Source organism: Phocoena sinus, chromosome 1, assembly GCF_008692025.1.
Source record: "Phocoena sinus isolate mPhoSin1 chromosome 1, mPhoSin1.pri, whole genome shotgun sequence".
Taxonomy (NCBI): Eukaryota; Metazoa; Chordata; class Mammalia; order Artiodactyla; family Phocoenidae; genus Phocoena; species Phocoena sinus.
In genome coordinates this window covers 75,675,750-75,702,849 of record NC_045763.1, presented here as the reverse complement: position 1 = coordinate 75,702,849, position 27,100 = coordinate 75,675,750, and the positions used below count along the sequence as shown (strand labels likewise).

At 34.4% G+C, this 27,100-nt stretch overlaps 1 protein-coding gene across 2 annotated transcripts in view; it reads left to right on the top strand.

The window, feature by feature from the left end:
- Nucleotides 1-26,539, top strand: part of SYDE2 (synapse defective Rho GTPase homolog 2) — a 36,525-nt gene extending 9,986 nt beyond the window's left edge. The window contains exons 3-8 of one of the 2 annotated variants that reach the window (XM_032609579.1): nt 4,660-5,762; nt 9,400-9,526; nt 16,266-16,447; nt 19,216-19,447; nt 23,813-23,860; nt 24,427-24,560. In XM_032609579.1, coding sequence (XP_032465470.1) covers nt 4,660-5,762; nt 9,400-9,526; nt 16,266-16,447; nt 19,216-19,447; nt 23,813-23,823 — 1,655 coding nt within the window. In that variant the 3' untranslated portion in view covers nt 23,824-23,860; nt 24,427-24,560. Of the gene's footprint in view, nt 1-4,659; nt 5,763-9,399; nt 9,527-16,265; nt 16,448-19,215; nt 19,448-23,812; nt 23,861-24,426 lie in introns of both variants that reach the window. The other variant, XM_032609575.1, reaches the window with a different exon arrangement.
- The last annotated feature ends 561 nt before the right edge of the window (nt 26,540-27,100 follow it).

Genomic DNA, 27,100 nt, shown 5'->3' with positions numbered 1-27,100 from the left:
AACACTACCTAAGCACTTTTAGTTGCAGTTATTAAATGTTGAATAGAAAGCAGTTCTATATAATGAGTCATTTTAATTTATAAAATTTCAAATGATACAGAGTAGTCAAAGATGTGGGGTATAGAAGATGCTGTTAGTACTTGTCCATATCCCTTGGGTTTTATTACTTATTTAGATGGAGGTAGCCTACTTCCAAAAATCAGTATCTGCATCTCTACTTGAGGACTCCTTCCAAAGTGTTAGAGAGTCTCCTGCAGGACATCCTGGGAGTGCCCCTCAACAAGTGACTGACAGGAGTTGGTATAGGCCTACCCCAGCTCCCTCCACACTTGGGTGGGATAATTGTATATTGTTTCCCAGAGTTTTCTCATGAAGTTAAGCTCCAGGTGCCCATAGTGGTAGCAGGCTTGATAATTCACCTTGAATTTTCTCCTGAATTTTCTCACTTTCTTGCTGATCTTTTTGTACTTTACAAGTAATCTACTTGCATTTGGATCCTTTTCTCAGGGGTATGAGGAGAAGGAGTAAATATTATATTGATAAGAAAGAAAGTGAGTTAAAAAACAGTGTGAACTGTATGATGTCAATTTTGAAAGAAACAATGAAAAGCTGTCCTGGAACTGTTAATGCTTGACCCATCCTTACCCCCTGTGTTGGGATTAAAATTATGTGTGTGCATTTCTAATTGTAGTCTGATTTTCCAGAGCAAATGTGTGTTTCTTTTGTAATATGGATGGGAAGAGGTATAAATAGTCTATAAAATAATAGTTTGGAACAGCGGTTGTGATCAGGATGGAGTGATGAGGAAGGCTTGCAGGAGTAGGGCAGACAGATAGTGATGGGTCTGGAATGGTGCAGAAAAGGCAAGAGGGCATAAGTATAAGAGCAACATTAGAGAGCCAGTGTCTGTAAAGTGATATACACTTTAAGTACTGTCTTTAAACTTTATTATTTTATGTTTGTGGCAAATTGTGAATCTGTAAAGACTGACAGACATTACCAAAAAAACAAAAAAACCACCCAAATTTGAAAGTACAGTAGGGCTGCCAATTATGTCTCCTTTCTTACTGTTATTCTTCTCTTAAGTATATTATTACAACAAGCACGTTCCTAAGTTGACCAAAGGAAGTATTTGGACAGTTCGTTTATATGTCATCTTTTTGCTTTAGTTTGATCAGAAAGGTCATTTACCTAAAGTGGTATGTTTTCTTTAGCAACATTGGCAGAAATCTGTTGAGAAATAGGCAAAGAGAATGGTTGAATTTCAAAATAATTTTTTGTTCAAGAAATAAGAAAGTTTAAGTATTTTTAATATGAATGACAATTTTATGATCATCCTAACACAATTGTGACTTGTTTTTTCCCTTTTAACTTCTGGTTGTTTATGTATCTTTTACCTAGTTGCTGACATAGTGGACTATTTTTGGTTTTTGCTAATTTCACTTGCTATCTATATTTTGTGTTGTTACATGTAGATTAATCTTATGATTGTTTCCCTATTTTTAAAGTATTTAATTGAGTTGATGTGCCCTAATCTGTTTGACTGGTTCCTTAATGTTGGGTGTTAATAGACTCCACTACTGTTGCAGTGATCTTTATCATGATCTATTTTACTTCATTAGGGTCCATTACTAGTATCTTTACTTGGTCTTTTTAGCTGGTAACTATTTTAGGTAATATCTATATTGTATTTCCTGAAAGGTTCACCAATTTATAGACAATTAACAATTGGTTAATTCATTTATTCAATAAACACTGAGTTTCTGGTATGTGCCAGTTACTGCTCTAGATGCTGAAGGAGTGTGCCAGTTTCAATAGATTCAAGCCTGGTTCATAAATTTATATTTAAATATTTTCATTTTATGTTTTCCCCTTATAAGCTGTAGCTAATCTGTGATTTGGTTGGTATAATTTTGGTTTAATTTTAAGTGATTGTTCAAATTGGTCATATTTCAGCTCTTGGATTTTATAAAAACAAAGCATTTAAAAAAAATAAATTCAGTCTTGTCTGCAGTAGAAATTGCTAACAAATACAGTATTTCATTTTAATAATTAGGTAAGGACTTCAGTAGGAGATATTTAATGCATAATATGTAAAAAAGTCAGTATGTTAGATTAACTCTTTATTGATTTAATAAAACCTAGAGCAATTTCATATACTGAGTAGCTTTTTTTAGGCCATGACAAAATAGATTGTAGACTACAGTAGGACTCTGACTACTATAGAATGTTTTAGACCAGGAAACCAGTAGAATTGTACTACAATTTACAGTACAAGGGAACGCTTTGTCTAGTTTATCAAACACTCCATTGCTTATTAGTTGCTTACCAGAAAAGCCCAGCAGGCATACTTAAAATAGTCCTTTCTCTACAAAGAAACTACTTTGTCAATAGGACACATTGAAGGGTGGGGGGAGAATACTATATTAATACTTTAAAGAAAGGTCATTTAATCTACTGATTTTTGAAATGAATAAACACTTTTTTCTCATTTTAGTTGTCAAATGTAGTATTACATAGAGTAACCTCTGATATTAGGGTCATTAAGGATCTTTATAAGGAATTATTAAATAAAGTATGAACAATTAGTTTAAATTTTAAATAATTGGGATAATACCAACAGAGTTTTAGAAGTTATTTTCACTTTGTTCTATTAATTTGAAAACGTACTAGGAACAGGTTCAGATTTTTAAATGAAATTGATTAGTCTTTACATTCTTTTTTTTGGGGGGGGGATTGAAAGTTTAAGGTTAAATGGAATATTTTAACTTCTTAATAATAGTTGAGAAAAGGTATCTGAAAATCAGTTTGATGTATATGTATGGACAGAAAATTGTTTAAAAGGATGGAGAGACTGAAAGCGTAGTACTTTAGAGCATAGATTCTGAAAGCCTGTGTTTAGGTTTGAGTCCTGATTCTTCCACTTACCAGCTTTGTGATCTTAGACAAATTAGCTCATGCATGAGGTTCCTTACCTGGAGAATGGGGTGGTAATGGTATCTTAACTCTGAAGGTTATTATGAGAGTTAAATGAGGGTCTGCCCATACTAATTATTAAATTAATTTTTCACACTTTGTCTAGCTCAGTAAATGTTGGCTGGTATTAATTTTAATAATAACTAAATATTAATAATTTAATAATAACAATAGAAACTACTTTTAATATTATTTTCACCACAGTATTTACCATCATTAATCTCCTGGTAGTGCGGTTTTACAGTGGTTAATCTCTTGGCAATGTGGGCTATTATTTACTTTATTTGTACTTTTTTGAATTTTTAAAAAACGTTTTATTGTAAACCTGAGTAATTTTGACATTTAGGAAAAAAAAAACCTATTTTTATGTGGAGAAGAATTCGAAAGAATTTTAACACTTTACTCTTTATGAAAATTGAAAATTATAAGAAAACATACTTTATCTCTGTACTGTCATTTAATATATTACAATAGCAAAGAAACGCCCTAATTTAGCTTTTGAAGTTCTACGGAATTATTGCATAAAGATAATACAAGAAAGAAAATGTCTATACATTTAAAAAATTATTCAGGTAGGTTTATGATATTCATTATTCAGTTATTCTTGATTAACTAGAGTTCATTCTATATAATCTTTGGTGATATGTTCTAATACAATTTTTTTTGGTACATGGGCCTCTCGCTGTTGTGGCCTCTCCCGTTGTGGAGCACGGGCTCTGGATGCGCAGGCTCAGCGGCCATGGCTCACGGGCCCAGCCGCTCTGCCGCATGTTGTATCTTCCCGGACCGGGGCACGAACCCGTGTTCCCTGCATCGGCAGGCAGACTCTCAACCACTGCGCCACCAGGGAAGCCCGTTCTAATAGAATTTTAGAGCCAATTAAGTTGGCTCTTGGTTGTCAAAATTATACACTTGTTTGGTTTTTAACTTTTTTTTTAACCAGCAATGCTATGTGATGAAATTTAGTTTTTAGAGTATTGTAAATATAGAGGAATCATTCTTATATTAGGTAGAATTTATAAATAAACATATTAAAATAGGAAACATGTTGAAATTAATGTTTTAATATGTTAAAATGAACATATTAAAATAGGAAGCTTTCCTAGTTTTCTCTGATATTCACTGTTTACAGTTATAAACACATGCTCACTGAAGTATATTGCAGTGAGAAAGATTTAAAAGGAACCTGTATTACCTTTCCTCCAAAGCGTCAGAATAGAAGGGCAGATGGAGAGGGAGATATTTCTTTCCACCGGAAGCCATTTGTAGATCTTGATACTCTGCTTGAACATGGTAGTGGAGATTCATCTAAACTTTTGACTAAATCTCACCCTTAAGATGAGACAGGAAAGAATTTGTGTCCATGTGAGAGCTTGTTAAGTTGGTGTTTTATAAAGTAAAAATAAAAGTAGGAATCAAAACATTTCACCTGGGCTTCCCTGGTGGCGCAGTGGTTGGGAGTCCGCCTGCCGATGCAGGGGACATGGGTTCGTGCCCTGGTCCGGGAAGATCCCACATGCCGCAGAGCGGCTGGGCCCGTGAGCCATGGCCGCTGAGCCTGCGCGTCCGGAGCCTGTGCTCCGCAGGGGGAGAGGCCACAACAGTGAGAGGCCCACGTACTGCCAAAAAAAAAAAAAAAAAAAAAAAAAAACATTTCACCTTATAATGTCTTTTATTTTCAAGGTCCTGGGATAGTAGCTGCTACAAATAAGCCTGATTTGGGAGTTACAGGACCATCTTCTCCAAGCCCTAGCCCTGTGAAAAAAGGCAGTTCAATTCATTGGTCTTTCCCGGATAAAATAAAATCTCCACGAACTGTGAGGAAACTTTCCATGAGAATGAAAAGGTTGCCAGAACTTAGCCGGAAACTAAGTGTTAAAGGAAACTTGAATTATGGAAACAGTCCGGATAATACTCCTTCCTTGTCTAAATGTAACTGGCAAGAAATTCATCATGCTGTTATTCTACCTTCTGGGAACACAACCACAGCTGCTAAGAGGAATGTTATAAGCCGGTACCATCTTGATACTAGTGTGTCTTCTCAGCACAGCTACCAGAAGAAAACCTCTGTGAGTTCTAAGTATTCCTGCAAAAGTGGTTACCTCAGTGATGGAGATTCTCCTGAACTTATAGCTAAATCTAGCAAACATGGATGTGAAAACAAATTTGCAAAAGGAAAAGAAATAATTCCAAATAGTTGTAGCAAGAATGAAATAGACATTGATGCTTTTAGACATTATAGCTTTTCTGATCAACCTAAGTGTTCTCAGTACATATCTGGGCTCATGAATGTGCATTTCTATGGTGCTGAGGATTTAAAACCACCTCGGATAGATTCAAAAGATGTCTTTTGTGCAATTCAGGTAGATTCAGTAAACAAAGCCAGAACAGCTTTGCTCACATGTCGGACAACGTTTTTAGACATGGATCACACTTTCAACATAGAAATTGAAAATGCACAGCATTTGAAATTAGTAGTATTCAGTTGGGAACCCACTCCAAGAAAAAATCGAGTGTGTTGTCATGGAACTGTTGTTCTTCCCACCTTATTCAGAGTGACAAAGACACATCTGTTGGCTGTCAAACTTGAACCTAGAGGTCTTATTTATGTGAAAGTGACTCTTTTGGAACAGTGGGAGAATTCACTTCATGGACTAGATATAAATCGAGAACCAGTAATATTTGGTGTTGATATTCGAAAAGTTGTAGAGAAAGAAAATATAGGCTTGATGGTACCACTCCTGATTCAGAAATGTATTGTGGAAATTGAAAAGAGAGGCTGTCAGGTATTATTTTACTGTGTTTCTCTACTGCCCCCTTATTTGTCTATTTGAGTAATAATTAAATTTATTTATAGTAAGTCTTGGGGGAAGGAGTTCAAGGTAAGTTAAAAAAAATCCAATTTAGACTTTTTCTCATTCCAATTCTTTATTTTTATTCCATTGCTGTTTAGGATGTAATTTATGCCTTAACCTATGTTGTCAGTGATTGAAAGCGTGCTAGATGGTTCCATAATTTATGTTGTGATGCAGAGCTGCATGGTCTTATACTTAAAGATGAAGATTGCTTTACAATGGCATTCCTAGCAAAAGCCAGAGCTGATAACATAGGCTAAGCCTAATTCATTTAAGGAATGTTTCTGAATGTTTTGACGTTCTTTTGGTAGAGAGTTCGACAGTGAATATTATAACCCTGTTTCACTCCTAAAATTAACTCCCTGCCCTTATTCCCTGTTCTCCCTCAGTTCCACTCTTTGGAAAGCATAAGCTTATCCATGTCTTACCTTTGGGATAGCATGGAGGATAAGGAGAGGTCCTACTAATAAAAGCACATCTCATTCTCTTTTCCTTTTAAAGAAGGTAAAAGCAGTTCATTAGAACAAACAAAAAACCTGGTGTTATTTGTAACAAGATATGTAAATGTTAACTAGTTAGTAGACCTTATCTTTATTTTCATTTATACATGTAGACTATGACAATGAGAAACAGTGTATGACTGAGGATATTAATGAGGTATAAGTAATTATTTATACTAATTTTTTGCAATACAAAATAAGCCTAAGCATCATTATGTTCTGATGTATTTTGCTTTAGTGCTATCAGAATTTATAACATTCATTAAAAAATATCGAGGATAAATACCACAAAATCTGAAATATGATTTCTTTATAAGAATGTAGATGCAAACTTAAAATAATCTACCTTGAATTTAACATGGAAATGATAGAAATTGCATAAGTTAGTGGAGTTTTGTATAAAGGTACAAGAGACTTGGATTCTGGTTTCTCATCCATCATTGGCTGTGTGATGTTGGGCAAGTCACTTAATCTCTGTGGGTCTTTTTTGCTTATATTAAATAAAAATAGATGCAGTAGCTTCCTGAAGCTGAGAGGTAGGACATTTGAATTTTTGAAACCTCTTTTCAGATATGTGATTCCATCAAGTCAAGTTTACGTTGTCTGGGTGGAAGTGAGGCCTTCAGTTTCCAATCCAACTTTTGGTCTAGTTACTTTTTTCTTAAGATCCTCTGTTTTTCCTGTATTTTTTTTTTCCATGCAGCATGTAGGGAGGCCAGAGATTAGGCAGACTTTAAAGCTAATTATTTAAACAGAAACTTTTACAATTGTATATTAAAATAAGTAACTCAAATAACGCTGTACTTTTGCAGTCTATTTTCTGAAAATATTTTATAAAGAGCAAGTATATAAGACTGTAATAACTGATTTTAAATGTCAAGAAAATATTTTTAGCAATGCTTTTTATTTCTATACTTAAAGTTTAGAAAGTTTTATTTTAATAAAGAATTATTTCCTGTGAAATAAAAAGTAAAAAAAAAATTTACAGTTGTATGTTTGGAGCTGTACTTTTTCAACACCTTTTCTTGTTTTGTCTCTTGTGCTTCTCCCTGTTGCACCCCAACACACGCACAGAAAGAGGCTGATTGTGCCTGCAGTTTACAGAGCAGCATACTGCTTAAATTTTGTTTACCTCTCTAGTCAGTAATTATTCTTGTTTTTTTACAATGAACATCAGGTTTTGATAGTCAAACAAAAAATGGTTTGTGATATCTTCGAAATACTTTGAAGGCTACTACTGCCTGTCTCCTGCTTCCAATAGGAAAAATTAGTATAGAAATCATCCTCATGGTCCATCCAGTTCAGATTCTGTCCTCAATAGAGGCATCAAGCATGTACTTCAAGTGTTTGATTCAAGAAGTCAGCCTCTGAAGGTAGGGATATATCCTAAAATATCCCTGCCTGACATATCTATATTAGCTCTTCCTTCTTTTATTCACCTTTAAAACTATATTTGTAATTGCAGCTTTTGGGATAACATGTTCCATTAATTTATTACTTGCTATTGAAGTATTGCTTTCTTTAATTTGTTCTAGGTTCATCTCTTTCTCAAGTTTAAGAGGATACATCCTTATGAAATTTTGTGACACTTAAGTGTGCATACACCAGAAGGGCTGTACTCAAGTTAGTTTCTTCTCGTGTGGTAGCATTTCCTTTGATCCTGTTTAATATTTTAGTTTCATTGTCTGGATCATCTACCGTTCTACTTTTCTTTCTTGTGATGATGTGAATGTAACATGAATGTGGATAAGGACAGGAAATTTGAATTTTCTTTCCAGTACCTTCCCGATTTCCCATATCATGTTGATTCTTTTGAATGCAGCAGCACCTTGAATTACCTTTTCTTAGAAATAGTTGTAGGTTCTTTACTATCTTTCAATTAATACTTAATGCTTGTCATCGCAAGTATTTTGGATAACATTTCCATGTATCCATTACTGACGCTTTCCTATGTTGAGACCCACTTTCTGTAGTGTATTCTATCAGTTATTTAAAAACTCAGAAGAGGTTGTCATAAGTAAACCGGGAAATTTCATTTGCATTCTCCCTCTAGATCACTTTTAGCATTTTAAAGTGATTCCTAGTTCAAATCCTTGGGGATTGCACTGTGTGTTTTCACTTTATTTCTGTCTTGAAATAATTTCTTTATCTGTAACTTCTTTCAATTCAAGGTGATTAAACTTCCTAAATAGTCTTTGATGTGGAAGTATAGGTGACAACCGCTTTCCTGAATTTTCTTGAAGGTTTATCATTTTAAAAAACTCCAATTGCTTAATCAGGCATGTTTTCTCTTTAAGATACCATGTTGATTTCCTCTTAGTGAATTTATACTGAACTAACAGTGTTTAAAAAACAAATCTTTTTAATGTAGGTTGAAGGGAGAGTGAGTGGTGTCTTTGCATCTTATATACATTTTGAACTAGAAGTTTTATTTTACCTTTAATGTATAATTTTAATTGAATTTCCTTCATTGCTTTATAATCAATTAATTTGATAAGTTAAAAAGTCCTAGATTTATTTCTTCCTCAGAAACTTTTTTTTTTTTTAAAGATAACTTTACACAAATAGTATACTGGAACCTTATTTCAAAAATATACTTTTTTCAAGTTTTAAAGAGATTAAGTAACTTGCTCAAATTCACCAAGCAAGGAGTGATAGTGTGGGGCTTTATGAATCCAAAACCCTAGTTTAACTGCTGTGCTGTATTACTTCAGTCTAGAGCAAAAGATGTGAAAGGGCAACATCTTGGGGCATGGAGATATTGTTTGAGCATGTAAAACTAAAGGATAAGGATTGTATCTTTGCTTAAGATATGATAGGCAGCATTACAGAAATCACAGTATATTGTTCAAATTTAAAGGAAAGAATATAATTTTTTATTAAACTATATAACTATAACTATAATCAGTATAGTCTATGGTGAGATTTCAAAAGCTATGTTTGAGATATTTTTAATTAAATGCCATCAGAACATATTAATTGCCAAGTTCATGTGATTTATACATACTGCACTATAATATTTTCTAGTGTTTCTAGTGTTTCTAATGTGGCCATAATTTTATTTCTAGGTAGTAGGCCTGTACCGATTATGTGGCTCGGCAGCAGTCAAGAAAGAACTTCGAGAGGCTTTTGAGAGGGATAGCAAAGCTGTTGGTCTGTGTGAAAGCCAATACCCAGATATAAATGTAATAACAGGTAATAAATAGATGTTATTTTTATGTACACATTCTGGAAAGACTACATCTGCACGAAAGAGAATTGAAATACTGTTTTGTAGCCTAAATTTAATTTGGTTTTATTCTGCAGTCTTAATTTCCTTCTTTTACAAACACTACTGTGTTATTTTCTGTGGGGAGATACCAAGATATGGTCCCTGTCCTCAAACAGCCAACAAGTGTTGGGAGGAAGAGACCTACATTAAATTAACTGTAGTAGCTAACAGAAGGAAAAGGGCACCTTTTCTTCATAGAGAGATAAATAAAATGTCATCAGAGTTCAGTTTAACTGGAGCTGACATAATATAAGGGGCATTGACTATCTGGTTAGAGAATTTAGATTTATTTACTAGGCAGAGGGGATCCATCAACGATTTTTGAGCAGGGGAGTGAAATCTTTAGAGATAGTCTTCAGGAATATTTATCTGGCAAGTCTGTGTGATGGACTGAAATTAGAAGATACAAGAGGAAGGAAAACCAGTTAGGAAGCCTTGGCAATAGTCTCAGCAAGGAGTTAATGAGATTGGATGGCATCTGGCAGCAGCAGCAACAGCAGGAAGAAATAGAATTGAAAGTATTTGAAGAAAGGGAGGGCCCAGACAATCCTGACTTTGACACCTGGTTGATTGGGTTCCATTAGCAGAAGTAAGAAAGCTGAGAGGAAAGCTACTGCTTTCGGTGGAGAAATGTAGAAAAAGATTATGAATTGGGTTTCTTTTTCAAACTTACATATTGAATTTGATGTACTAGTAGGAGATCTCAGTGGATATATCAAGGATATATCTCCTACAGCTAAAGAGAGGATGTAAGTAGAATGTGAGGGATCTGCTGTTGACCCAGGTGATGAATGCAATCCAATGTATAGCATTGTAAATACACTTCTAATACCCCGACTGGTGGGGGTAGAAAACGGCAATTTGATGGTCATTGGCACTAGTTGTAATTAACGCCTTGCAGTTGTCTATAGAGTTTGAAAAGACAAGAACTTTGAGGATCTCCAAACTTTGGAGGCAGGCAAAGAAAGAAGAAACAGCTAAAGAGATTGAGAGGAAAGGAGTCAGAAAGTATGGGAAACAAGAGACTACAGAGTGTTAAGGAAAGGTGTGATGCACTGTCATTCTGAGAGATCATATAAAATGAGAACAGAAAAAAGGCCTTTGAATTTGGCCATTAGGACATTTTTCATAACTAATCGATATTCGAGGCCTATTGGCTTATAATTCCATGTTTGTTTTTTGTTGTTGTTTTACTTTTTTTTTTTTTTTTTTTTTTTTTTTTTTTTTTTTGGGTTACGCGGGCCTCTCAATGCTGTGGCCTCTCCCGCCGCGGAGCACAGGCTCCGGACGCGCAGGCCCAGCGGCCATGGCTCACGGGCCCAGCCGCTCCGCGGCATGTGGGATCTTCCCGGACCGGGGCACGAACCCGCGTCCCCTGCATTGGCAGGCGGACTCTCAACCACTGCGCCACCAGGGAAGCCCTGTTTTACTTTTTATTAGCAAACTTTTCAAGCATATACACAAGTAGAGAGAATACTATGATAAACCTTCTTTATCCATCACCTGGCTTCCATAATCAACACATGACCAAACCTGTCTCATTTATACCCCTCATTTGATTCTCCCCAAACTTGGATTATTTTGAACCATATCTCAGCTATCACATCCTTTCACATACAGATGCTTTGTTATGTATTTCTAGATCATCTATGTATTTTGATAGTCTTTCTCTTCTCTCTACTGTCAACTACCGTTTTTTTTTTTCTTGCTGTAATAGTTTTTGTTTTTCTCTTCTAATTTGCTTTCTTATTTTACACACAATTAATTGTCTAGGTGAGAATTTGAGGAAGGTTCAACTTGCACATATTCAAGAGATTTTTATTAGTTGAAATCCTTAAAGCTAACTGTTAGGATTGAGGCTTTCCAGATAACTGAGCTTCCCAATCTCTGAACTCTGAATGACTGTATTTCATAGAATATTTAATATTATATTCTTGGATAACTAAAACTTCGATCCCAAGCATTTTAATTCGGAGAGGGAGCAAACTAAAGCACTTTTTCTTTCTCTTAAGTTTTAGCAAACCAGAAATAATGGTTACTTTTATTTTATAAAGGAAGAAGGCATATTATTTCCACTAAAAAATGGGTCATTTCTACAAAAAAGTAGAATTTTTCCCTTAATAATGTGTAATTAACAAAATCAGCAAAGGACTCATTTTATGAATTTTATTAAAGAAAAATTTTATAAATAGCAATCCTCAGAAAATTACACTCTATAACTAAATAAAAGGAGATTTTGTCTTGGTTGAAGACTTTCTTGGAGATAAAAATTATGTCAAATGTGTATAATTTAAAAAGATGAAGTGATGTGGTTTGACTTGATTATTTGTTATAAGAGAAGGTCCTTAGTTGGAAATTTGCAGCATATGCAGAAGGTATGACAATAGGTCAATGAAACATTTATAGAAGCATTCTTTTCTAAAATTGAGAGTTTACATAATTTATGAATTGGGTATTTCTTGGCTTTATTCTTTGTATATTCCATTTCAGTAAACCTGTTTTTCAGAAGAACCTAGAGCTGTTTTCATTCTTGATAAAAAGCCAATGGGATGACTTAAGATTTGCCTGAGAAATATCATTGGAATTACAATAAAATATACACAAGGGCTCATCGTGGCTCAAAGTAAAGGGTATTGTTGATTTGGGGAACCGGCCAGTAATAGTGTTGCCTCATGTGTTTGTTCCACGTGAACTCACATTTCAAGTAAACTTTAAAATATAATTAACTGTTAAGTAGGTCTAAAAGAAGAGATATTAATGGAGTGAATGATAGAGTTTACTCACAATTTAATGCATTCTTAGTAGTTGGCTTGTCTGGAATACAGAATGAAGTGCTCCAGACAAACCAGATTTTTTTCAGTCAGGTGCAAAATTTAAGGTATAAAATCTATTCATAGTACAAGAGAAGAAATTAGAAAAGTCGACATTATTTATTTAGTGATTATTAGAGTTTTAGGCAGAGAGAACAGGGTGAATTTTGTGATTGAGCATTAATAAAATATAGGTACTTCAAACCAGCCTCTGAGAAGAAGTAGTTTTAGAGATTAGAATGACTTGTTTTTAGTGTAGTGATACGTATATCCCACCATGGGGATGAGTAGAATTTCTCTGTGTAGTTGGTCCTGTGCCTGAATGAGGATGAGAGGCATATGGTTTCATAGTATCTAACTATTACAGGGCAGCTTAAGAGATGTAACTAGAACCAGCTCTTTATTTATCAATAATTGCCTGCTTCAAGTACATGATAAAAGTTTTACTGTGTTGCATTAAATAAACTTCATCATAAATTCTCCCCAAGTCTTTTTTTAAGTAGCTCCTGTCACATTAAAGATTGTCACCACAAATTTATTATCTTACGGTTTTTATGTCCCAAAGTGTTTGAAAGATGTTAAGGCAATATGGCTTTAAGATGCTCCTGCCTATCACTAAGTTTCTGGGATAAGGCCATATAGCTAATTTCTAGACTGATGAGTAGTCACATCATACATGTTACAACGCACTATGAATACCATCTCTCTGTTTCATTTTATAAAATCTTTTGATCATTTTTCCTGTGACGTTTGTCTGCTTATAGAAAAGCAACTATAATTTTTACTTCATTGAACATAATGTTCATTGAGCATACTTTAAGTGCTTAATATTTGTTATAATAATTCTCTCTTATTTGCCCTCAAATTATAGTGAAGCAAGTAATCTTGAACTTGGGTTAATTTAAAATTCCATTTATATTAATAGTTGTTTAGCATATTAATCATATAAAGGATAATGATATTTGAAATACATGTTTCACTAAGGTATAAAGTTATCTTTTCTGGAGATCTTTTAGGTTTTGATTTAATATAATTGCATTACAGGGCAAGTCTCAAGCTACCAGGGCATATTGAGTTTTATAAGAACTAACAAGTCTTGCTTTGTCAAGGAACAACTATGGAACCTTTAAAAAAGATTATGCCCTAAAGGGTTAGTAGTGTCTTTATTTGGCAGCTACAGAAAATTGCATTTTCACTTTCTAATTGTAACTCAATGCTCTTTACACTGAATGTTGCAATTCATTGTAGGAAACTAACGATAGTAGTAAAGATCACATGATATAAGTTAAGGAATGTGAATAAACAATTGTTGCATGCGTACTGTGTACAAAATGCTTTATCATTATCATCACTGTATGTCTAACATGTATTGATTATTATTATATGCCAAGCACTTTATATATGTTGTATCTCTTTGTATATATCGAAGAAAAAGTTTGGGGCTTCCCTGGTGGTGCAGTGGTTGAGAATCCATCTGCCAATGCGGGGGACGCGGGTTCGAACTCTGGTCCAGGAAGATCGCACATGCCGCAGAGCAGCTGGGCCCGTGTGCTGCAACTGCTGAGCCTGCGCTCTGGGGCCCGCGAGCCACAGCTGTTGAGCCCACGTGCCTAGAGCCCGTGCTCTGTAACAAGAGAAGCCACCACAGTGAGAAGCCCGCACACCGCAACGAGGAGTAGCCCCTGCTCGCCGCAACTAGAGAAAGCCTGTGCACAGCGATGAAGACCCAACGCAGCTAAAAAATAAATACATAAAATAAATAAATTAAAAAAAAAGAAGTTTGGTCAATATCCTCTTGGCTCCTTAGTGCTATTTCCAGGTTATTACCTTTTTACTATTGAGTAGGAACTTATGCTCAATGAAGGAATAAGGCTTTTTGGAGGCTCATGGCACACTCTTGCACCACCTCTGCCTTTCGTATTTAACATCACCTACAGAACTCTTGGGCATTCCCATTTATTCAGTGAAGACTTTGATACCTCGCCTATGGTTAGATTTCCAACTGGAGTCCTGCCATCATCCTGAATGATTTTAACATACAAATGACCAATCCAGAACACTCTTCTTATCTAACCTAACTCTTATCGGGTATCAACTGCTACCTTAAACTCTTGAAACGTTCTTTCCTTGGCTTCCTTGCAGCATATTTGCCTGTCTCACCCCCACCCCCATCCTGCCTCTTCTTACCACTCATACTCCTTTAGCCATTCTTCCTACTGATGTTCTTCATGGCCTTCTCTTATCACTAGGCCTTCTCGTATCATGCTGTATGCTGCCCTGATTATCGCAGTCATTCCCAAGTTTCCAGTTATCATCTTTAAGTTGATCATTCTCAGATCTGTGTCTCCAGCCATCTCTTTCCTGAGCCTCAGATTTTTATATCCAGTAGGCTTGAATGTCCCGTAGATACCTTAAGCTTAATACGTTCAAAATGAAACTCCTTCCTGTACCCTAAAACATGGTTTTCCTCCTTCTTCTCCTATTTCAAGTAATAGCACTGTTATTCACCTAGATGCTGAAGCCCCAGACCTAGGAAATATCCTTACACATCCTTTTCCCTCAAAATGATAAATGTATTTTTGACCCAGTGGTCCTGTTTTGGGAATTCGTCCTACCAACATACCTGCATACATACAAAGTAATGATGTGCAGGTTATTCATTGTAGCATGTTTTGAAATAACAAAAGATTAGAAAGAACCTAAGTAGCTGTCTACTGTAACTGACTAGATCAAATTATGGGACATCCATACATCGGAAAACTGTGATGTGGCTATACAAATGTTTGAAGAAAATCTCTGTGTACTGAAAATATGGCAAGGATGTGATGTTAAATGAAAAGGCAGGAAACAGAACAGGACATATATGCTATCTTTTATGTAATAAAGGGAAACAAATTGTAATATATTATTTATATTTGCATAAGCAAATACTGGAAGGATGCATAAGAAACTAATGAACCATGGTCTATCAAATTTAAAAGATTTATTAGATGGGAAACTTCCTTTATGATCATGTTTAAATTCAAATTAAGCTCTCAAACTAAATTCTTGGCTAAGCTGAGAGCATTTTCTAAATCAATATTGTCTCTATTAAGGTTTTTGGTGTCAGAAATATCTTCTATATTTCCTTGTGATCACATTCTAGCCTTTAGCTAGAATCTTACCTACCTTCCTTATATGTAACAACCATTAATTACTCTTTCCTGTTTCCTCTAGGTATATCATCTCTTAGTTCATAACTACTTGTGGTGTGTTTGAAATTGACTCAGCCTCATTCTTACTATTCTTACTATAGTGACAAGTCTGATGTTTTCTGTTCTTGGCTTTTGGTTTCATTTGTTTGGTTTTAGGAATGATTTTTTCCTTCCATAGTATAGCATTAGAGATTATCCAGACTATCCAGTATGTATGTTTAAGCCATATCTTCTGTATTAAAGAGGAAATATATTTATATAGCTCACTTATTTGCATGGGCTTATGAAAAGCCTAGAAATTAAAAATTCACATAAATGGAATAATTTAAAATTAATATTAGTATGCCTTATTTTCTTTTACATGCACTTAGAGGAGCTTTTTATAAGGGATTTACTTTATGAACAAACCTAATATGTATGATAATTGGCTATTATGTGTGTACATTATTAGCATGGTTTCAAAACAAGTCAATTAGTGAAGCAATTTCTAAGGATACAAATTGCTATTGTTTTGTTATAATACTTCTTTTTACATTGTTGCTTTTATTGTTTTCAGTGTTAAAAGTTCGCTGTAACAATTCTTTGAAAAAAAATTCACCACAGTTTTTTATTTCCCTCTAAAGACTAATTGCCATCTGTCTCTGGTTTGTTTTCTGAAGGTGTTCTTAAGGATTATTTAAGAGAACTTCCTTCTCCTCTGATAACAAAGCAGCTTTATGAGGCTGTATTAGATGCAATGGCAAAATATCCTTTGAAAATGTCATCAAATGGTTGTGAGAATGATCCAAGTGATTCTAAGTACACTGTTGACCTGCTGGATTGTCTGCCTGACGTCGAGAAGGTAAGCACAGTTGATATGCATTGAAGGTAAGCACAGTTGGTATGCATTGAAGGTAAGCACAATTGGTATGCATTCTTTCTGGAAGCCAGCTAATGAATTGTATACTTAGCTCCAGAGCTACAAATAATTATTTAGATATTTGACATTCGTAGCACTCATGAGTTTTAGCTCTGCCTTTGCCAAAGGCTACTTAAACAGCATAAATCTAGAAACTGCTTCTTAAACAGAATAAATCTAGAAAATAATTTTATCTTTTCTGTATATGATTTTAGCCTAGGCATGAATACTCCCTATAAGTTTTAAAAGAGTATTGTTATTATTAAAATGATATATGTTTATTATAGAAAATTTAGGAAGATATAGAAAAGAAGAATGGAAATTATAATTATCAATATCTAAGGGCAACGATACTTAACATTTTGGTGTAGTTCCTTTTAGTATTTAAAAAATATGGTACCTGATTGGTGTACATGGCTTAGCCTCAAGACTTAAACAACCCTCACCACCACCATTTCCTTCCTCCTTGTCTCTTTCCATTTGCCCCCTCCCCACAATCTGAATCTTGGGACCAGTATCTTCAGGTATGCCTGCAGGAGAGATAGGATGCCTGAGTCTGCAGAACTAGTTTTAGCCTAACTTTAGCTCTTGTTCCTTAGAACAAAAGGGAAAATAAGGGAAAGAAATGTGGCCAGGCTTATCCAGATGAGGCTGGCTTTGCCTATGTTTCTTTCTTTTTAAAATTTATTTATTTATTTATTTGGCTGTGTGGGGTCTTCGTTGCGGCGTGTGGGATCTAGTCCCTTGACCAGGGATCGAACCTGTGACCCTTGCATTGGGAGCACGGAGTCTCAGCCACTGGACCACTGGGGAAGTCCCTATATTTCTTATCATATGAGAACAGAAAGTCCAAGAGTGAGTGGGTAGAAATGTTTTAAGCCCAATACCTTAATTCACTAGTTGATTGTAGTCATCTGAATGGCCTGTACTCTGTCTGGTTAGATTAGCAATTACTTCTCCTTTGAGTGGGGAAGGGGAGCAGCTACAAAGGTAGACAGAAGCAGAAGGGTGGGGTGTGGGGTAGAAATATCCCTTCACCAATATAAGGTAAAGTTATACGTGTCATTTTACTTATAAGTGAAGATTTGAGTGTCAGGGAATGTAAATCACTTGCCCAAGAGTATATAGCTTTTTTGAGTGTTGTAGTCTATCATATGAATTTAGGTCTTTCTGGCCTTAAAGTTCATGCTGTTAATATTCTTTCTAAAAAGGCTGCATAATATTCCATTGAGTAGATCTGACGATTTATCACCATTCTGTTTTGTGTAATATTTAGGGTTTGAACCTATTTGTATATATTTGTCCACAGATTTCTTTTCAGTTAGAATTACTTATTTGGAATAGAATTTCAGAGTGGAATTGCTGATTTAAATAATGTGAACATTTTGAGGCTCTTAATACATTTTTCATATTACTTTTCAAAAGGGACACAACAAGTACATTTTTTGGCTGATCTTATTTCGTAGACAAAAAAAAAAAGATTTCTTATTTTAGGTTGTGTTTCTTGGCTTGCTATTGAGATTGAACCTAATGTATTTAACCAGTTGTGTGTGTGTGTTTGTGTGTGTGTGTTTGTGTGTGTGTGTGCGTGTTAACTGTGTTAATCAATGTGTGACTGGTTTTGATTTCAAAATATCAGTCTAGTCTACTCTAGATCCATTTTGATTTCAAAATATCAATCTAGTCTACCCTAGATCCAATTTTCCCCTCATTCCTTCCCTTCACAACCAAACATTGAGCAAACGTTTATTCTGGTGGTTATCACTTCTTCACCACTCATTTACTACTCAGAATATTGTCATCTGGCTTCCTGCTCCACCTCTGTGGACCTGTTCTTGCTAAGGTTACTAATTACCTTCTAATCATCAAATCCAGTTGTCACTTTGACTCCAGAAATGTCATTTTGATTTTTTTTCTTTCTTTAATAATTTTTAAAAATTACAGATTATAGTTGGCACTTATTTCTGCAACACAATTATGAAGAAGAAATTACACACTTTGTTAAATGATTGATCATATGCTAGTATATCAAAAAACATCATTCCTTTCCATAACTGCTTAAACCTAAATAACCATCCTAACTTCTTGAACAAACTCCCCTTACTAGTTTTTTCAAGGATTAAAAAAAATATTTTTCAATCAATTTTTTTTTCATTTCTAATTATACTATTCTTCCCTTTTCCATGGTTTGTCTACTTAAAATATTTATTAGCTAAGAAGCGCATTGACCTTTTTCCTAACTGGATCACAATAGAACCTAGCCATGGTTGGCTCCCTAGATTTTAGGATGTTGGTCCCTACTTACGACTACAGGATTTATCTGAACTTAAAAATAAACATTCTCACCCTAATCCCCTTTCCATTGTTGCCTTTGCTGTTATCTTTTTAGAGGAGGGAAGAGAGGAAAAAGTTGATGGTATATTTTCCCAGGGACTCCAGCTGAAATTTGGAATGCATTCATGAGCACTTTATAGAATGTATATTTTAACCATTTAATGAATCAGATTATGTCACTGAAACCTAAGGGCCCTGTGTAACATTTCTATAAGAAAATATATTTCAAGTTCCAAACATCCAACTTACAATCAAATCTTTGAAACAACCTTTTAAAAAGTGATAGTATGCCCATCTATATTTTCTGCTATAAATTGTGTCCTTGAATTTGCCCCTGTGTGACTGTGTTAAGTGAAATTTAATTTAATTCAATTTAGGCAACCCTAATGATGTTGTTGGATCATTTGAAATTGGTGGCTTCTTATCGTGACGTGAATAAGATGACTTGCCAGAATTTGGCTGTGTGCTTTGGACCCGTATTATTAAGTCAGAGGCAAGAGACTTCCAGCCATAACAACAGAGTCTTTATTGATTCAGAAGAACTTGCAAGTGCTTTGGATTTTAAAAAACATATTGAAGTTCTTCATTACTTACTTCAACTCTGGCCAGGTAAATGATTCTATGGAAATATTTTTCTCTTTCAATGATAGGGTGTTTGAATTAGCTAATCATTAAATATGCCCATGTATGATTGAAGAAAATCTTTTCTAGATTTTGCTTTTTAAAATAGTTATGAATTGATACCTGCCCTTTAGATTTCTCCATTAAAATTTTCTGCTTTTGCTGATATTATTGTAGACATAGAGATAGATCAATGTATACATTCTGGATTTGGTCAGCTCTGGATTTGAATCCTGGTTGTGTCACTTATTAGCAGTCTGACCTTGGACAAGTTCTTTAACATCATAGAGCCTCAGTATCATCTTTTGTCATGTGGATTAGTAATATGTTTATAGAATTTATAGGAGGATTAAATAAAGAATTATGTGTGTAAGGTGCTCAGTACAGCTCTTAGCACATAATAGGTACTCAGTAAAATATTAATTTCTTTACCCTTCTCGTTTTTATTTCAACTGATATAAAGCAGAATTCATTTTTCTCCTTAAATCAGTTCTTCCTCCTGATGTCTGTACTGTATTCATGGTCATTCTTCAAGTTATCCAGCCTTGAGCTGACAGTTACCTGCAATCTTTCCATCTTTCTTATCCATCCCCATTCTACTCAATAACAAAAGGCTGACAGTTATTTTTCTAATACATCTCTTATGTAGTTTCAGAGCTAAAAGGAATATGTATTTAGTTAGATGTTTTATAAAGGATCCTGTATTTAGGTTCCAAAAATTTCTTACATGGTAGTAGCCCCTGCTTCCCTCCCCGCCCCTGCATAGTACCAAGTGTGAAAGTACTTAGATGCTTACTGTAGTGCACAGTGGTAGAAGTGCTTGGGCCCTGTAGTCGGGCTTAGATTCGGATCCGACTGTGGCACTCACAAACAGTGTGGACTCAGGCAAACACTAGTTTTCCTAGGCCTCAGTTTGCTTCTCTATAAATAGTGCCTACCTCAGGGTTTTTGTGAAGATTGAGATAAAGCATCTAAGGAAATGAGCAGAGAGTTTAGCATAAAGTTAGCCCTCAGGAAATGTGCGGTGTTACTCTTTTATTAATGTATATGAGAAGAATATACCAAAGTACAAAGGATTGCTTGATTTAGTCTTTTAAAAAATCTAATTAATTTTTAAAAATGAATTAAAAATTAAGCTAATAAAAATTTTCAACTTTTAAATTTGTAGAGTTAACATTTTTGCCTTCTTTTAAACACAGGCTTAAAAAAATCATTTCTAATTTATATTTTACCTGAGTTAGTATGTGTTACTTATTATTTAAAAGTCCTGAATGAAGATGCTCTGGTTAATTGGTCTGATTTCTGCACTTGGTGCCCAACATAAGAAATCACTCAGGTTCAAGTTTTAAATGTGTGTTTCTTAGCTTTTCCTAGAACTGCTTTAATTTTAATAAACATGAGGAATTGGGAAAGGAGCCATCTTATTCTAATCACAAATGAAAACTTGTTTGCCTGGAGATACTAAGTTTACTATCAGTACCTGAGTTTTTTATCATTAATTCTGTACCAGTGGTTAATATCATTTCATTGTTTTGTAATAGTCATCTTAGTCTTGGGTTTAGGAGCAAAAACTTAACTTGTATGTTATAGAAAAAGGGCAGGTTCAGACTTGAGATTCACTGTACAGTATTTCAATGACAACCTTAAGCAATTGTCTCCTAATGTACAGTTCCTTATTCCAAAGGTTTGTGTGATTGGATTTAAAAATAACTGCCCCATCGTCTATAACCTGTTAATTTTCTTTAGTTATAATACCTCAAACAAACGACAGAACAGGGCAGAAAGATAAGAGGAAACAGCAGTTAGTTTTGCCCTCTAACATCACTTGCTTTTGGATTCAAGAGGCAGAAATCAAGTAGATACAGTGCACTTACTGAGCCTGAGAAAATTGATGGTGATGTAGAGACTGGGCCACACCATATTAACTTGGTGAATGCTCATCTCTATGCATTCAGTGGAAGGTTTTAGCTCCCTTGCTATCTGTATCCTACTTATTTTTCTTTTCAGAACTTCCCCTACTCCAGAGGTAAAAAGAATTGGTTCCACCCTTTCCTGCCCACCTGCCTTTTTACTTCCTTAACTTTTTATTTTGTTCTGTGTTATTTTTAAATTTTGGGCAAGAATGTAATTTTCTTTGAGCTTTCTACTTGAAAAATCTGTCTTCATTCAAAGTGATCAGTTAGAACCCTGGCATATTGGTACTGGAAGGTAAAAGTCAGCCTGCCAATTGCTTTTCAGATTGTCTTCTGCCAAAGCCCTAAGTTCTTTAGAAGCAGCCTTGAGGCCAGATTGGCAACAGGTGAGGGAGCAAAATGGAAACATATTTCCCTTTTGACCAAAACAGTCTTCTTTTCATCTCTCTTATGTACTGGGTTTTTACAAAGTAGTTGCTTTTTAAAAATAGGGTTGCTGTTTTAAGAGTATTGGAAATTAATGATAGGCTACCCTTTCACTTTATAGATGGGGAAATAGCTTTAGAGAGTGTGTAACTCTTAGACCAGCTGTTTGGTGTTTCACATATTTTATGATGAATAGATTCGGGATAGGGCTTTCTTTTTATTTTTCTTTTGGAAAAGCTATCAATTTTCCCTAATTCTTTTTGTTTCATTTTTCTCACTAGACTAAGCTTCATGAGGTCAGGGACTATATTTTGCTTACCCTTATATTTCCAGGTCCTAACAGAATACTTGGCACTAACTAGACACCCAATATATTGTATTAAATAAGGTAATTATACTATAGATAAAAAGCTAATAAAGTGGTGACTAAAAATATAAATCTATTGGAAGAAAATAAGATAAGAAAATAAAGTTTCTTAGTAATTATCATTATGTTTGGAAAAATTTTCAGCAAATTTATAGACTGCATGTTCATTTTATCCTGTTGAAGGTAAGTAGTCAACAGTGCTAAGAAAACCAGAACTTTTCTTTTGGGGTTAAAATTAGCCATTTTATCTACATATTTAATAGGAAACCATTTCACCATCAGTAGTTTAAAAAGCTAGTAAAGTGGACTTTGTAGAAATTGAAGTTTTAGTCTAAAAGGTGTAAAATATTATAATTGTTTCTTAAATATTTTCCAAGAAAGTATACAAAAATAATGTTTGGATAGGAACTTGGTTAAACAACTTTAAGCACCTGACAGTAAAATGAATGTGGGCTTTGCAGGTGAATGTCGGAAAATGCAGACAAAATAAGACAAGCTTAACACAGAATCAAAAATGTTTTACTTTGGTTGGATCACAAACCAGTTGACCTCAAGGTTAGCAGAGTGCTGTAATGGGTTGGCAAAAACAATAGGCATGACACTTAAGCACTAAGAAGAACAGGAAAAGCACAGAAAATGAAGGGAGGAAAGCAAGGAGATTTAGAGGAGAGAAGCAGTTTCAACAGAAGAAGGAATATGAATAATTAAACAGTGGAAAAATTCAGATATCAATTCTGCAATTACATCAGTTAATGGCATAGGACATTCTATATTAATATTGTTATTAAATATCAAGGTAAAGTAATTATCAGAACTTTATTTTCTAGAAAACTTTAGATCGAGAGCTTTTAGCTGTCATAATGATCTGTAATAACCATCATAAAAATGCAGATAAACAAAAATGTTAAAGACATACCTATACAAAGTTATCAAGTATTTTAATAAAATAAGTTAAAAAATTATGCAATCTCTGAAAATGTTATAAAATCACTGTATGTCTGGAAAACTAGAACCATATACATGTTTGTATTATTCTTCAATTATTTTACAGTAGGAAACAAGTATTTATTAGATGTTGGAGAGTGTAAAGTTGGTGCGTTATCACTGATTATATGTCCCCTTTATCTTAGTGAAGGGAAGTATTAATGGAGTATAAACAAGCAGAAAGGGAAAGGTATTATGGACAGTTTTTTTTTTTTTTTTTGCGGTACGCGGGCCTCTCACTGTTGTGGCCCCTCCCGCTGCGGAGCACAGGCTCCGGACGCGCAGGCTCAGCGGCCATGGCTCACGGGCCCAGCCGCTCCGCGGCATGTGGGATCTTCCCGGACCGGGGCACGAACCCGTGTCCCCTGCATCGGCAGGCGGACTCTCAACCACTGCGCCACCAGGGAAGCCCTTATGGACAGTTTTTAATAGCCGTGCCTCAACATTTAAATTAAGTCCATTCGACAAGTGTTTTGTTCAATACACACAAAAGAATAAGCTGTAAAGCCTTGGTTTGTTGTGAAATAATGTGTCTCCATGGTAATATATTTGGCCAGTGCAATGCATACTAATAGGGGAAATAGTCTTAATATGAGGAATGTTATTTGAGATTGTTAGATTCCTAACCAGAATGGGAAAATAAAATATCTGTACTATTTTCAGGCAATAAATGAAGACTCTTAGTAGCTAATGCCGTATAATCAAGCTCAGGTAACAAGTGGACAAGTCTAGATTTCGTTCATTTTATCAAAGTGAAATTTGGGCTGCTTAAAGTAAATTATGACACTGCTGCTAATAGAATTGCAAAAAAACACAAAGGTTAGAACTTTTAGAGTGAGCACTTTAGATGCCTTGGCCTCATTTAGATGTTCGCAGATGAAGGAACTTTTGTTTCGTTTGTACTCCAACATGCCTTGCCTGCTTTTTGCTGTAGCTTTTAATTTAGAAGAAGCTACCAGCTTAGCTACTGTTTGAATTACATCTAGATAATAATTAACTTGCACAGAAAGTTAATCAACATTGGAAATTTATTTGGGGATGTTGTGATATAGCATGAATTAGCACCACTGAACACTCTACTGGCTTCTGTCCCTAATCTTGATTATGTCTGATGATAGAAAAAATAATTATGGAATGCTTTGTTTTGGTAGTGTGCATGTGTTTGTTTTAATGCATGTTTATAGTTGATTATTAAATGGCTTATATTTAGCTCTGTGTTTTTAAATTGGATTCAGTTGGATTACTGTCGCTAAAGCAAATTTATTGTTTGTTTCTAGTGCAACGTTTAACTATCAAAGAATCAGCAAACAATTTGTTCCCAGAGCAGAAGTCTTCTCTAAATTATTTGAGGCGGAAGAAAGAACGACCTTACCTGTTAAATTTGAGTGGTACTGATTCATCAAGAGTACTTAGGCCAAGGCAAACCAGATTAGACAGTCCACTAAGTAATCGTTATGCAGGAGACTGGAGCAGCTGTGGAGATAACTACTTTTTAAATATGAAAGAAAATTTAAATGATGTGGATTATGACGATGTGCCTTCAGAAGACAGAGAAAATGGGGAAAACTGTAGCAAAATGTATGAACCAGATATGATTGAACAGCCAACTCCCACATCCAAAGAGTGCACATTTCAGACATATTTGACAATGCAGGCTATTGAGTCTAGGGACCGAAAAGTCAATCTCAAAGACCTACAAGAAAGTATCGATACTTTGATTGGAAATCTGGAGCGTGAACTCAACAAAAACAAGCTTAATATGAGTGTTTGAGGTTGAGAGGTTTTTTTTTAATAATGTCTTAAGTTTCACATCAATCTTCGTCACTTTCTTGTATCCCTCACAGTGATGTTTTAAATTTTTTACTCTTGAAAGCTTCAGTTACTTTCTAACAGGTTCATGTGATTCAATTAAAAACATCATTCATTAACATAATTTTTACTTATTTCATTAGAAAATTTTTCTTGAGGTAAAAAGATAACCTGGACTTCTTGTGGATATTTGTTTAAATCTTGCCAATTCTATGGATATAACTTTAAAATGCACTTCTAAGATTCACATAAGTTATTAGCCCCTCAAGATTTTTGTACTTTATAGGAACTGCTTTTCTGAAACAGATGTTCCTTCTAGAAGAATGCTGTGGCTGCTTAGTCTGATTTGCAGTATGAGTCCATGCACACTGCAATCATTCAATCACATTTCATTTGCAATGCAAATGCTGCTATAAGAAAACCTTTTTATAAATAAAAGTAAAATTATACAAATATTAATGTATTCTGTATTAACATTCAGTAATTATTTAAATATAAAATTAAATATTTTTATAATCCCCAAAATATGTATATATTTATAAGTGCATATATATATAGGTATTAGAATGAGGGGAGGGATTGGCTGCAGAATCACGTGTATCTTTAAAATATATGTCATGAGGCCAAAATCATTAGCTTAAAAATGTCCTTTTCAGGGAAATAACATTTAAGTTAAAGGAGGAGTTGCATAGAAACACTTGAACCAAAACACTAGAAACATCTAAATATAGAAAAAATAGACTTTCCTTTTTTGATTCACAGAAAGTCACAATATCCCCAGTGAGAAGTCATCCTTTAAATTGAAATCTTCTAATTTTTTAAGGGATTAAGTTTCGAGATTTCTGCACTGGTGACTTAAATTTAAAATTCTTCACCTAATCTATGTGTTTTTATCTTCTGCTTTTTAAAACAAAGTAATTATACTTAGAACATATTTATTTGTAATACATATATAACTTTGACTTTATAATTACCTTCATTTGTTTCTAAAGAAATCTTGCCAGCATACTACATGTTATTGATTTTTAAAAAATTAACTTATTTTGGCTAATTATATCTTCAAGATAGTCATTATAGCAATCACAACAGTGTTTGAAAATGTAAATTTAGAAGTTTTTTTATTAAATCGGAATGTATTTTTTTAAACTTTTATACCTACAGAATGTGTAATTTAAAATTATTAATAAAATTTGAGTTATCAACTTAAAGATGTAGCAGCCATTAAAAAAACTGACTCCTTGATGTTTTTCTAAATATTATTTAACTATTTCTATGCAATATACATTGATAAGTGGAACACATTGTTATTTAATTTGAAAATTTACTTGTTAAAAAACCAGATAAATAACTATTTTTATATGAAATTTTCATTTTTAAAGCTTTGTATAACAATTCAGAAGAATCCCAAAAGAATATGTGACAGATATATATATATTGAGTAAACAGTCAATAGAAATGTACCTAAATATTTTGTAAGAAGACTGTCAGTCTTCTTCCTTTTGTTTGCTATATCATGTATATTGTATGAATTACTCAGTTGTTCCAGAAATGTAAAAGCTTTATTAAAATATATAACCTTGGTGTCATGCTATTAATTATTATAATGATTTTTAAGGGTCACTTATTTTAAAGTCATTCTTTTAAAGCGAACATGTTAAAGTATTGGACCATCATATATTATCCATAAAAAATATGTAATAACGTTTTTTTGTCCAAAATTGAGTTTTCCAGAATCTGCAGTACTTTAAGGGCCACACTTATTTTGTTACATTATTTTGAATGGGAATAGTTTTAAAGTTAATCTCTGCCATCTTAAGTAGAAAATACTAAACGTTGTTTAAGCCACTGTCATAATAAACCTCTTTTTTTTAAATTTTTTAAATTAATTAATGAATTTATTTATTTTTGGCCGTGTTGGGTCTTCATTGTTGTGTGCAGGCTTCTCATTGTGGCTTCTCTTGTTGCAGAGCACGGGCTCTAGGCACGTGGGCTTCAGTAGTTGTGGCACGTGGGCTCAGTGGCTGTGGCTTGTGGGCTCTAGAGCTCAGTCTCAGTAGTTGTGGCGCATGGGCTTAGTTTCTCCGCAGCATGTGGGATCTTCCCGGGCCAGGGCTGGAACCTGTGTCCCCTGCATTGGCAGGC